This window comes from Myodes glareolus, chromosome 2, assembly GCF_982192425.1.
Source record: "Myodes glareolus chromosome 2, mMyoGla1.1, whole genome shotgun sequence".
Classification (NCBI taxonomy): Eukaryota; Metazoa; Chordata; class Mammalia; order Rodentia; family Cricetidae; genus Myodes; species Myodes glareolus.
In genome coordinates, this window is record NC_142027.1 from 110,787,678 (window position 1) to 110,800,970 (window position 13,293).

A 13,293-nucleotide genomic window follows, 5' to 3' on the forward strand; every position below is an offset into this window, starting at 1 on the left:
GGTCATGTAGACTTTTGTTTGACAAACATTTATCGAGTGGCAGGCTTGCACGTGTCCCCTGCACAGATTTTCATGGCAAGGCTTTGACCCCAGCCTGGGGCCAGGTACAGACTCAGCAACACAGGACATGATTTGGCAAATGGGGGAAGGTTGGCATCCCATAGGCTAGGGGAGCTTATGGAATATATGTGGCTGGAGGCTATCCACATAGACAAATTATAGTTCAGGCCAGACTGAAAACCCTGCACCCCCACCCCCCACCAGGCAGGTCATGCTTTGGGACCGAGTTCATTCTATGAAATTCCAGCTCAGATCCCCAAGGGAGGTAGATTTGCAGGGAAAAGGCTGTTTACAAAGCAGGCAAGCTCTGGTTCCACTCTGGCCTAGCTCCAGGTCGCCTGTGCACTGGTTTCAGGTCATGGAGATGCTCAGGGAACAGAGATCTAGGGGCAGCAAGTCAACGTGAGGTAGTTGGTGTAGGAAGCTGGAGTCCTGCTCTACTGTTGTGTGCTATCGATTCCTCTGCATCCCTGGAGTTCATCAATAAAGTCAGGGGCTGGGGGATACAGGATGACCCGACAATTCTGACAGCCTCGCTGTAAGGGAACCAGGGTGCTTGGCATTTGCAGCTCTAGCCAGTGAGCCACCCTAGGTAGGAAGGCCGGAGAAACCAGGAACACACAAACCTATCCATACTAAGAGTCAGTATCCATCACACCCATTTCTGGATCTGGTGTGGAGGGACCATGCCTAAGAGCACACGTCTGTACTTGGAAGGTGCCACTACAAGTAAAATGCCAGGTATGACTGGAGTCCAAAGTCCCAGGTCCCATCAGATCTAGCTGTGTCTGAAGCCTAGATGCCACCTGAGCACCTGGTTTCTTGGCTGTGAACTCAATTTCCTAATCCAGATCAGGTAGCTCCATCTTCAGTCAAGCCGTGCTGACATCCGTTTGCTTGGATGCTTGAATGTGCCCTTTTCAAACTACCCTCTCTGGAGGGGTGGACTTGGGATCAGGAAATTATCTCCCCCACCCCGAGTCCTGGAGATGGAACTCAGGGCCACCTGTACACTAGGCAGGCACTCTACCACTGAGTCATACCCCCAGCCCTAGAAATGGTCAGATAGACCAGGCTGACCTCAGAGATCTACCTAAGTGCCGTGCCTCCCAAGTCTTAAAAGCTGGTACTACCAAATACAACTTTTATTTTTAGAGATAAGGTCTCACTATGTAGCCTTGGATGTCCTGGAACTATGTATGTAGATGAGGCAGGCTTTAAGTTCAGAGATCCACTGCCTCTGCTTCCCAAGCACCGAGATTAGAGGCATGTGCCACCATGCCCCAGCTTATTTTTATTCAAAAACAGAGAAACAAAACCCAGACTTTAGAGACAATCTCACTAGCATACCCAGGCTAGCCCCTTGTTGTACCCACCTCTGGGTTGGTCAACGTTCTACTGCGTCTTTTCCACCCACTTCCTGTATCAGGTCTTTACCGCTGACCCCTGAGCACAGGCTGTGTGTAGACTCAATGTGATCCTTTTGACAACGCCCTGTTCCTGTTGATCAAGTCACAACCCACCCAGACTGACAACAGAAGGGCAACGCATCACTGGCAGGCTGGAGGCTGGTTTTATACAAAGGTAACTCACAGGGTGGACCACCAGCACGCTGCTGCGGGTCATCACAGTCTGGCAGAAGTCAGGACGGCTGCAGGGGGAAGACGGGTTACAGACTGTACAAGGACTCACAGGCACTGAGCAGGATGGGACGGTAGGACCAGCAAGTCCCTGGCAGTTAACGACAGCCGTACTTTCTCATGCTCGGGACACTGGGTTAGGAACCAAGAAACCTAAGACTCCAGGGGACCCCAGAACGTCTGACTTCTCATGCAGCCCAGTGGCTGGCTTCAGACCCACTGTGTAGCTGGGGTGACCGTCAATGTCTGATCCTGCCTTGACCATAGTTGCGCTTACAGGCACGTCCATCTACGCTGTTTTATTTCCTGTGTCTGAAAGCTGGGTCAGTAAACTTTACTTTCTAGAGCTGCCTTGAGGGTAAACGACACAGATATACAGGGACATTTATCAAAGTACTCAATAGAGCTGGCACATAGAGGTATTTCATAAATAATCTTTTTTGTGGGGAGGGGTGGAGCTGAGGACTATGCTAGGTAAGCATTCTACCAAAGTGCCCCAGTTCCAGCCATTTTTATTAATTTTGAGACAGTTTTGTTATACATAGCCTAGGCTGGCCTTGAACTTGTTCTGGAGCCCAGACAGACCTTGATCTTTGGATCTACTGACTTCAACCTCCCAAGCAGCTGGGATGACAGACCAGCATGCCCTTCAACAGATAATCCTTAAGCAATTCCTCACTCAGATAGGACCTTTCTCTGCCCAACGTGTAGGAGCCTTCTCTGCAGACTGGCTAGGGCATGGCAACCTTGGAAGACTCCTTGGAGCCTGTAGCCCCTGGGGTGCCCAGAGCCCCAGAATACACAGTGCCAGGACAGCTGATAGGGGAGGGAGGCTGTACACCCTGGGAGGTCCCTGCAGAAGCTGGGTACACACTGGAGGCACTGGAGTTAGGACCAAAGTGGTTCTGCACATAACACAGGCCAGAAGCAGGCTGGTATGGAGGGAGGCTGGGCATGTGTCCGGGAGGCCAGGAGGCCAGTTTCTGGCCACTCGCATGCTGCATCTGGGTGACAGGGTGACTTGGAGTTAGATGAGGGTGGCAACTCTGTGTGGGGTAGGAGCCAGGTGCAGGGTTCAGCCTGGAAAGGAATAAGAGAGGAGACAATCATTCTGTTGCAGTGACAAGGCACACCACGTCATTTCCTGAGGTAAGAGCAGGGATGGAGTCATAGCCAGCACTAAGTTTCAGGGGAAGAGAGAGATCCATTTGGAGGGGAACGGGGCAGAGCTTCGAGTAGCTCAGGCTTCCTCGATGTAGCTAAGAATGACCTTGAACATTTGGGTTACAGGCAGGAGCCACCACGCCCCCACCCCCCCAGTGCTCAGGATCAAATCTAGGGGTTCATGTGGACTCGGTAAGACTGTACACGTGGAAACACAGTCTGGGAATGGAGTCGCATGAGCGTTCTGAGTGCTTGGGAGAAAACTCTGAAAAAGAAGAGTCTTGCGCCCTCAGTGTCTTCCAAACAGAGCTGTTCTTGGAATGTGTCTGCACGCTCTCCCAGGTGTAGGGCTGTGAGTGAGCTCACATCAGCTGTTGCTAATCATGTGCTTCTATACTGTGGGCGGCTTGTCCTCGTGACTGAGGAACACCTTATTCACGTGACGCGTCCTAACCGTAGGGTATAAACTGTCTGTTGCTCTAATAAAGCTGGCTATTGCGCAAGACTTTAGTCCCCCTCATTTTTAGGTCCCATGCCACCAACTAGATCGGTAAACACACAAGAAAATACAGGGCTGGGCTGGGCTGGGCTGGGCTGTGGCTCAGTGGCGCACCTGCTTAGTATGTGCCAAGCAAGCCCGGATTCCAGCCCCAGCTCACGACTCCACTCCTGCCTCTGGGAGCATTTTCCTTTCTTCCTTTCTTCCTTTCTTCCTTTCTTCCTTTCTTCCTTTCTTCCTTTCCTTCCTTCCTTCCTTCCTTCCTTCCTTCCTTCCTTCCTTCCTTTCTTTCTTTATTTATTTATTTTGAGACAGGATCTCACTAAAGTCTTGGCCAGCCTAGAACTCTCTATGTAAAACAGGCTGGTCTCACACTCATAGGGTTTTGCCTGTTCCTGTCTCCCTCGTGCTGGGAATTCAAGATGTACATTACATTATCTTCTTGTTAAAATGATTTTCCATTTATGTGTGTGTGGTATGTGTGTGGTTTGTGTATGTGTGTGTGTGGTAAGTATATGTAGGCGTGGCTGGTGTGTGTAATTGCGTGTGTGTGTGTGTGTGTGGTAGGTATATGTAGGTGTGGCTGGTGTGTGTATGTGTGTGTGTGTGTGTGTGGTAGGTATATGTAGGTGTGGCTGGTGTGTGTATGTGTGTGTGTGTGTGTCAGAGAACTTCCAGGAGCCAGTTCTTTTCTTCTACCCCGAGGGTCCCCAGGGACGCACCTCTGGTCCTCAGACTTGGTGGCAGATGTCCTTGTCCACTAAGCTAGCTTGCTGGCCTCTTCTCTTGTTTTTAATAAACTGTCTCTATTTTTATTATAACAAACCACCCAAACTCTATGCCAAACCAACTTTCCAAACAAGAGCAATCAGAGACAAAACAACCCACATGGCAGCTGACTAAAATAAACACACGTGTCTTGCTGTAATGCTCTTGGTGACTCTGTCAGGACACCTGAAACATCATGTTCTGTTCTGATACCTGCAGTCTTGGCAACCCACAACCACCTGCCACGTGAGGAACAGAGAAGGAACACAAAGCCCTACCCATCCCACATCTGTCCAAACCTGGCACAGGTGACAGAGCTTCCCAGTGGGCAAGTGTAACTCAGATCAGAACTCTTTTTCTGGGTCCCAAGAGCAGCTCCATTCATCATTAGTGTGTGAGTTGGGGTTTGTGACCCCACTCCACTGCTGTCACACTGGGTACTCCGTGAGGGGTTAGTTTGTACCTCTCAGGCCTGTCAAGTTGCTAGGAGACTCTTGCATGCTAGGCACACTATCTCTGAGCTGTCCACAGCCCTTGGCTTCTTCAGATGTGGTGAGCTGAAGTGGGGCTTTATTCTGTAGCTCAGACTGGTCTCCAACTCCAAATCCTCCTGTCTCAGCCTCCCAAATGCTGAGATTACAGGCAGGACCAAGCCTTGCTTCCGGCCTGAGCACTACATAAACTGGGCGTGGGGTGCTCGCCTGTAATCCCCAGCACTGAGAGGAGGCCGTGGCATCAGAAGTTCAGGGTCATTTTGGGACACACAGACACACACACACACACACACTAAACAGCACAGAACCCAAACCCAAATCTAACTACTTCAGCTAAACAAAGCTTGCTGCAGACTCTGGGAGTGGGGGGACAGCACCCCAGCCATGCAGGCTCCTCACTTCTCACCATGCCCTTCCCGGGTGATTGTGCTAGGATTGTAGAGTCTCTGAGGAACACAGCTGGAAAGAACACAACTGGCAGAGGTCCTAAGGGAAAGGCGCCACAGCAGGCTCGTCCCTGGACTGCCACCTGGGAACACATGTCCTCTCTGGCCTCCTCCATAAAGAAGGTGTGAGACCCATAGTTCTAGCCGCTTGTCTAGCAGTTTTTAAGAACAAACGAGCCCGAACTGGAAAAAAAAAAAAAAAAACCTCACCTGTTCTTGTTGGTGAGCCAAGAAAGTGTCCTCTGGGGGAGACAAGAAACTCCTTTCAGGTCTTCCTGCCCTGTCACCTACTGAGCAGACTGTGTAGGCATGGCAACTGTCACAGTAAGACTATTATCTCTCCACAAGTCACTTGAAATCGCATTTGAGTGTCCGGTTCTGCCCACTCACACTCGGTTCCTTCCACACGCAGCAGTGTGCAGAAGGGATTTGTGCACGGATTTTCTTTCCTTACTTGCAATGCAGAACTCAGGGCCTCCCAAGATTAGATAAGTGTTCTACCCTGAGTCATAGCCCAGCCCCTCACTGGGGGATTCTAGGCAGGGGCTCTACCACTGAGCCACATCCCAGCCCCTCACTGGGGGATTCTGGGCTCTACTGATGAAACAGAACTACAATCCTTAGCTGCATAGAGCTCAGAAACTGTGTTCCCCTCTTCCTTTATCCTCCAAGATGACACAGCTAAGATGAACCTCACCCTTTACCGGCTCTACAGTTGCTCTTGGAAACTGGCAGTGGGATTAATATCTACAGCCTGGTATCTGAGAGGAACTGACAAGAGCCTCCCAAGTTCAAAGCCAACCCTGACTTTCTATGACTCAAAAAACAAACTAACAAACAAAAAAATCCCACAAAGGCAGAGTTGGTGGCAACACAGTGACAGAGCGACCGACTAGCATGGGCAAGGCCTTGGGTCCACACCCAGCACCGAAACCAACCATACAACACAAAGGCGAGGGATTACCCACTTACTTCCGGCTCTGGGCGGCTCTTCTTTCAGCAGAAGAACCTGAGACGTACTTGAACAGGGGGATCCTCCTCATGACACTGAAGGGGAACTTCTGATCAAGCTTCAGGGCTACTCGCTCCGAGAGGTCAAGGGAGTAGCAGTAGGTGAGGCCGTCTGGGGTGGGTGTATTAAGGAAAATTGAAGGCAGCAGGGCAGAGGTAGCTGATATGCCCTTTGAGGCCCCAGCCCCTGCAGAGAGCTGAGCAGTCCTATCCGCGCACCTCACACATACACAGGAACAATGCCATGTGTGGTGCACATGAGAGTTCACATGCACCTCCTGGGCCTTCCAAACACGGCCGTCAATCACAACCATTCTTTTCTTTCCTTTTTGGCTTTTTGAGACAGGGGTCTCTATGTAGCTCTGTAGACCAGGCTGATCTTGAACTCAGAGATCCACCTGCCTCTGCCTCCTGAGAGCTGGAATTAAAGGCGTGCACCACCACTGTCACTACCATCGGCTCCGCCACCGCAGCTGGTTTACAAGCCAGTCTTAATACAAAGCAGAGACCGGCATGCTCCTAGACTTTTGCTCCAGATCAAAGGTTTTCTGCCTCAGTGTGCCAACTGAACTTCACATGGCTTTTTGTTGAGGAGGAGGAAGATGTACATAGCCTGGTCTGGTCTCGATCTTAAAACACTTCCTCCCTCAAACTCCTAGTGCTGGGGTTATGGGGCATGCACCACCATGGCAACTTTCATTGCGGCTTCTCTGGAAGCATTTTCCGCATATAGTCTTTATCACTGTCTGCATAGCTACAAAGCCTGTTTCATATACCCTTCAACAAATACTTATTACACAAATATTCTGTATGTGTGTACATGCAGCGTGTGTGTGGCGGGGGGAGGGGTGTTGAAGTACAACTTTATGGATTTGAAATCAACCACGGAGGTCCCAGGGGTGGAACTCAAGCTGTCAGGTTTGCCAGCAATCACTTACCCATCAGGACATCTTACTAGCCCTTCAGCAAATATTAAGCCAACTAGTTTATGCCTGCACCAAAGGGTAAGTACAGGTTGAACATTCCTTATCCAAAATAGTTTGAGTGAAATATCTCACGGCTTACAAGGTTATCTGAATATCATGTTTATGTTTCCTGGGTACCTCACACAGCCTGAGGTGACTATACACAGTATTCTGGGTGCATCCATGTTCTTACTTCGATTATAGTCAGGTCAGGGCAGAATATCCCACTTGTGTTGTGTTAATGCTCAAAACTCTGCAGATTTTGAAGTATTCTGGATCTCGGTATTCCTAATTAGGGAGCTCAATCCCTTATAAAAGCCAGAGAAGGGTAAAGTTGGCCATGGAGCTCAGTGGGGCCTTGAGTAGGCTGACGTAGCAGAGGGCCTACGTTGGATCCTCAGCCCTGTCTCAAATGGATGGTTTTGGTAATAATCAGGCGCTAACCCCTGATACTCCTGAAGCTGGAGGACTGACTTCCATCTTCCGGCTCAGTCAGCTCCAGGTCCAACTGTGCTGACCCGATCTCAAAAATACACAAGAGGCAGGCTGGTGTGGGCACACACCCTACACCTTCAATCCCAGCACTCAGGAGGGGGCGACAGGAAGATTTCTGTGAGTTTGAGGCCGGCCTGATCTGCACGGTCGAGTTCCAGGCCATCCAGGCTATACAGTGAGTCACCTCTTGAGGGCGGGGGACATAAAGATGGCTTCATAGTTAAGAGAGCAAATTGCTCTTCTAGAGGACCCAAGTTCAGTTCCCAGCATCACCACCACTTGTAACTCCAGTTCCTGGGGACTTGACAACCTCTTCTGCATCCTCAAGTGCCAGCATGTAGGTGCACACATCCACAGACTTACCCACAGACAAAAATAAATCAAAGAAAGAAGGAAGGGAGGAAGGAAGTGCACACCTAGAAACAGATATCGGGGGTGTGGAGCCAGGTGCGGTGGTGAGTGATAGTAATCCTAGCACTCAGGAAACTGAGATGGATCTTGAGTTTGAGGCTAGCCTGGGCCATATAGCAAGACCCTGTTACAATCCCTTTCTCTCTGAGAAGAAAGAAAATTAAGGACTGGGATGTATCTCAGTGGTAGAGCGTCTGTCAATCATGTACAATGCCCTGAGCTCGATACTCTTAACCCAGCAAAAATAGAAAAACTATCAACAAGGCCAGGTCTCTCTCTTAACCGGTCCACGAACATCTCTGCATGGAGGGCATCTCATACTTCTCCAATGTGTGAGTGCTGTGTGTGAAGATCAGAGGCCAGACTGGTCTCAGGAACTGGGGTCTCTCAATTGATCTGGAATTGACCAAGCTAGGCTTGGCTGGTGGGTCAGTGAGCCTTAGGGATTGACCCATCTCCACCTCCGAAGCACGGGATCAGAGTGGAAGTCCCAAGGCCACGACTTGTGTCCTCACGCTTGCACGGATGCTTTACTGACAAAGCCGTCTCCCTGGCCCTCGTCCAGTGAAACTTCACACTCAAGTTAGTTGAGTAGACTGCACCTTAGTGTCCAAGGGAAAAAAGGCAGGCCCGTATAGTTAAGCTTAAACTGCTAACCGGCTGTGGTGAGTTGACCTGGGCAGGCAACCATACTCAATTTTTCCAGATGAGTTCTGATCCAGGGATGGGGAGAACTGCCCAAGACTCCCAGGTTTTCCAAAACCAGATTGCTTGTGTAGGAGCCTGCGACTGTGCACCTGACACCCCACACCCCCAAGTGAGTTTGCACTCTGGTGTAGCCTCACTCTGTAGCTCCCTTCCAGGAAGGATACATGATAGGCCGATCAAAAGGCCAGAGACATTGCTGAGGAAGGAGGTCTGAGGAATGAGCCAGGAGGCACACAGCAGCAGCCACGGCACCAGGACGGAAGGCACCACCACGCCAAACACGAGGGCCCGCCTCATCCGAGAGCGGACTGAGGTGACTCCCAGCATGGCAAAAGCCACGGGGGTGAACCCTCTGGCATCCTCCACCTCACCCAGCTTGGACAGCGATGACACCGACTCGAATGACAGGTAGATGATGGCGGAGAAGACGGTAAAGATGAAGGTGAAGAAGCAATGGCGGACGGTGCCCACGGTCCTCTCGAAGTTGCCAGCAAAGCGCCAGATGATGATGGCACCACAGAGCAGGGAGACTGGGTTCTCGTAGACGAAGATGTAAGTCACCAGCCTGTAAACTAAAGATGGGTTTGGGTTAACGTTCCAATGCAGTGCTGTTCAAACGAGGGGCAACCAGGCCCCAAACCAGCTTGAGGAGGGAGCCTTGAAGCTGGAGCTGGAACCCAGTAGGTAGGGTGCTTGCCGAGTGTGCACAAAGTCCTGGGTTCCATTCCTAGCACCACATATACCACACATAGGAAGTGGTGGTGCACACCTAGGAGCCCAGCACTCAGGAGGTAGAGACAGGAAGATCAGGAGTTCAGGGTCATTCTCGGCGCCTCTGTGAGTCTGAAGCCAGCATGATCTACATGGGAGCCTGTCTCAACAATAAAACAACAAAAAACAGAACAGGAAAGTGACAGTAGTGCCTGCCGTTCAAGGCGTAAGCATATCATATAACCTCCGTTCCTTCTGGTCCTAGAGCTGGGCTTAGCAGGAGCAATTCTCGTGATTCAAAACATGAACATATAATGTAGCTTCCATTCTTTCTTGGCCCTGGAGCAAAGATTGTCAAGACCAACTTCAATGTGTAAAAAAGACAGCCTTTCCTGAACTCGTTGAACTCTTTATAACATTGCTTTAGGCTTTCTTCCAAAGATTTATTTTTATTTTTGTGAATCTGCATATGCCACCTGTGTGCAGGTACCTGTGGAGGTCAGTAGAGGGTGTTGGAGCCCTGGAGCTGGAGGTACAGGCAGTTGTGAGCTGCCCCATGTGGAGTGCTGGGAACCAGACTTGGCTCCTCTGCAAGTGCAGCAAGCTCTCTCTCTCTCTTTTTGATTTTTCAAGACAGGGTTTCTCTGTAGCTTTGGAGCCTGTCCTGGAACTAGCTTTGCAGACCAGGCTGGCCCTGAACACACAGAGATCCACCTGCCTCTACCTCCTGAGTGCTGGGATTAAAGGCATGTGCCCGCACCGCCGGGCTGAAGCAAGCTCTCTGAACTGCTAAGCCATCTCTCCAGCCCTCCGATTTCAGACTTTACTACTGACCTACCTCACCGGGCAGTCTGAGGGTTAATTAATTGGAACAGCTTCAGGGGTGACTGAGTGGGTGTCACTTAACAGTGTGTGCCCCGTCTCCTCATCTGTGATTCTGGCCTCTCCTTCCACAGAGGCTGTTCAGTGGGTGTCACTTAACAGTGTGTGCCCCGTCTCCTCATCTGTGATTCTGGCCTCTCCTTCCACAGAGGCTGTTCAGGGGAAGAAAAAAGGAATCATGAATTATTTTGTGGTTTAGAAGGACTGTAACGGTATCATTAATAATATACAGAAATGAGAAGTCTTCTCTAAGAGCCAAGATTTATATGCCATAAGATGCAACGTCCTTTTTTCTTTCTCTGTTGTGAGACAAGGTCTCACTCTGCAGCTCTGGCTGGCCTATACCTTGCTATGTAGACCAGGCCGGCTCCTGTTTCCTGAGGGCTGGGATTATAGGTGTAAGTCACCACACTTGGTATTATTATTATTATTATTATTATTATTTTGCTGGTCAGCAACTTGCCATCTTTCTGTCTCAGCCTCTGAGTGCTGGGACTACAAGTGCCTGCCATCCCATTTGGTTTATTCCCTTTATTTTTTTTCTAAACATAAGTTATCGCTAACATACACAATTTTTTAAAACTTAATCTTTTATTTATTTGTGGGTATATGGGAGTGCATGGGAATGCCATGGTCCCCCTGTGGAGTTCGGAGGAAAACCTGCAGGAGTCAGTTCTACCGGGGATCAAACTGCAGTTATCACGATTGGTGGCAAGTGCCTTTACCTGCGGAGCTACTTCACAGAGCTCTAATGTACTTTATTATTTGAGAGAGGGATTCACTATGTAACCCTAGCTAGCCTCAAACTCAGAGATACACCTACCTGCCTCTGCCTGCCCAGGGCTGGGGTTAAAGGCGTGCACCACCACATCTGGCTCTCTAATGTACTTACCTATCTCTGTGGGGTGAAACCTTAACATGAGAGAGGTGGGTCAAACAACAGTGCCATTCTTAGGAGTGTTAAGACTTGGAGGGGATCTTAGCTTTATCATAACCAGGTTGCCTGGGCTCAGTTGAGTCCAAAGTCCATATCCTCACAGCTTGAATTTCCTCACTGTGATAGAACAGGTCAAACCCGAGTCCTTCGATATATAGAGTCCCATATCTCTAACTGTTCATGAACCCCATACCCACACAAATAGGGTTAAGTAAGCATAGGATGTCTTTGTCCTGGTACTCAGAAGGCTGAGGCAGGAGGATCATTGCCTTGAGGCCAGACTGGGTTACATGGTAAGTTCTGGTTATTCTGGTCTAAAGAAATGGCAAGACTCTGTTTCAAAGGAAAAAGAAAAGAAAAGAAAGAGGGTATGTGCCTTATCTGGACTGGCTTTCAGCTCACTGAAAGAAGGGCTACGTATGCTTTACGTATCCAGCGCAAAGGGAAGTTTCAGCTTTAAGCATAACACTTACTTAGACTATCTCTCGAAGCCTTCGTTATTTGCTGGATACTTCCCATATTGAAGTCTTGTTTCTCAAGACAGGGTTGCTCTGTGCAGTCCTGGTTGTCCTTGATCTCACAGATTTGCCTGCCTCTGCCTTCCGAGTGCTGAGACTAAAGGCGTGTGCCATCACCCCACAGATCCCAAATTAAATGACTCACAGATGTTTATATCTATATAAGGACGTGAGAATTATCTACCCAAACCTTAGTTCTGAAACAGCATACTAAAAGCAAAAGGCTGGGTTCCTTTCTCAATACTATGATGCATTAGCTCTGGGATTCTCCGTATTTAGCCTCAGTTTCTGGTAAACAGGCAATTTAATATGTCCTGTCATAAAATCATTGTGAGGATTACATGGAGTACATGAGATGAACGCACAGGCTTCTGCTACATTGGGAGCAACCGGGATTTTCCAGGAAAGAATGAGAAAGAAACAAAGACTAGGAATCCTGTCTTTTAGAAAAAAGGATGATTATAGACTTAATTGGTCTGAGAAATTTCTCTGCCCTGAGAAAACAAGCACTTTACCAGGGGCAGAAGACGGCCTCTTTCCTCCTTCCGGTGAGCTGGAATTAAGAGTCAGGATTAAAGTAAATACGCAGCAGAAAATTCTAGACTCAGGAGGAAAAACCATTCATAGGGGTGACAAGAGACGAAGTTCAACTGTCACGATGAAGGTGAGAGACGTTTGTTTTGTTCCTGAGGGGTTCAGGCCTTCAGCAGATGGGGGTCTGTATTTATAAAACCGGAGGAGCGAAGGAAAGTATTCATCCTCGAGATCAGAGAATGAATGAATCTAGGGTGACATGCAAGGGGCAGTTTTGGGTAGGAAAGGAATTGGCGAAAATGATGATGAGGCTTTGGACAAGACATGCTGGAGTCCCAAGTGGGTTGAACAGTGATGGGCACTGAGGCTGGGGACTGCCTGGCAGTGAGGAATTCGATGAAGTCCCCGGGCTGAGGAAGCGCGTCATCCCTGCCCAGTCGCTGCTCACCTTGCCAGTTGCGCAGGGCCTCGGAGCGCAGCGATAGCCCCGACGGTGCCAGAGGTGGCTGCAGCAGGAACAAGCGGGGCCCCGACACCAGCAGCGAGAGCAGGGCGGTGAAGAATGTGGCGGAGGGCACCTCGGGACACGAGCACCAGAAGCGACTCGCGGGTCCCGGGGCCGCCATGGCCGCCAGACCGTCCCGCGCGCCGCCTCGGCACTCGCCGCCCGCCTCGGCAATTTCCGCCTCCCTGCGGCTGTCTCTCCTGGCAACAGTGGAAAGCTGGCCTCTCGTCAAGCCCCGCCCCATGGAGAAAGGACCAATTCCGTGGGGCCATCCGCCATTACCGGTCCAAAGGAAGCCGGGAGTTGTAGTTTCAGCGCGCCCTCTGCGGCTAAACAGACTACCTCCTCAGGAGTATTCTTGCCCAGGCTTCAGTTTCTTTCCTTCTACTCTCTCTCTTTTCACTTATTTATTTTTCTAAAGTAAATTACATCTGTTTATTTGTTTGAGTGTGGACGAGGGGCATGTGTGTGCCACACTATGGAGGACGAACGACAACTTAAAGGAGTCGTCTCCTACCTGTGGGTCCTGGGCTTTGAATTTGGGT

The 13,293-nt window shown here is 49.9% G+C and overlaps 1 protein-coding gene across 1 annotated transcript; it reads right to left on the minus strand.

Moving 5' to 3' along the window:
- Window positions 1-1,614: 1,614 nt before the first annotated feature.
- On the minus strand, window positions 1,615-12,924 carry Rhbdd2 (rhomboid domain containing 2). Its single transcript, XM_048433845.3, has 4 exons — window positions 12,692-12,924; window positions 8,826-9,233; window positions 6,044-6,194; window positions 1,615-2,780 (listed from the first exon to the last, which is right to left on the minus strand). Exons 1-4 carry the CDS (start codon window positions 12,867-12,869, stop codon window positions 2,432-2,434), a joined length of 1,086 nt encoding a protein of 361 aa, XP_048289802.1. The 5' UTR covers window positions 12,870-12,924; the 3' UTR covers window positions 1,615-2,431.
- Window positions 12,925-13,293: the final 369 nt, after the last annotated feature.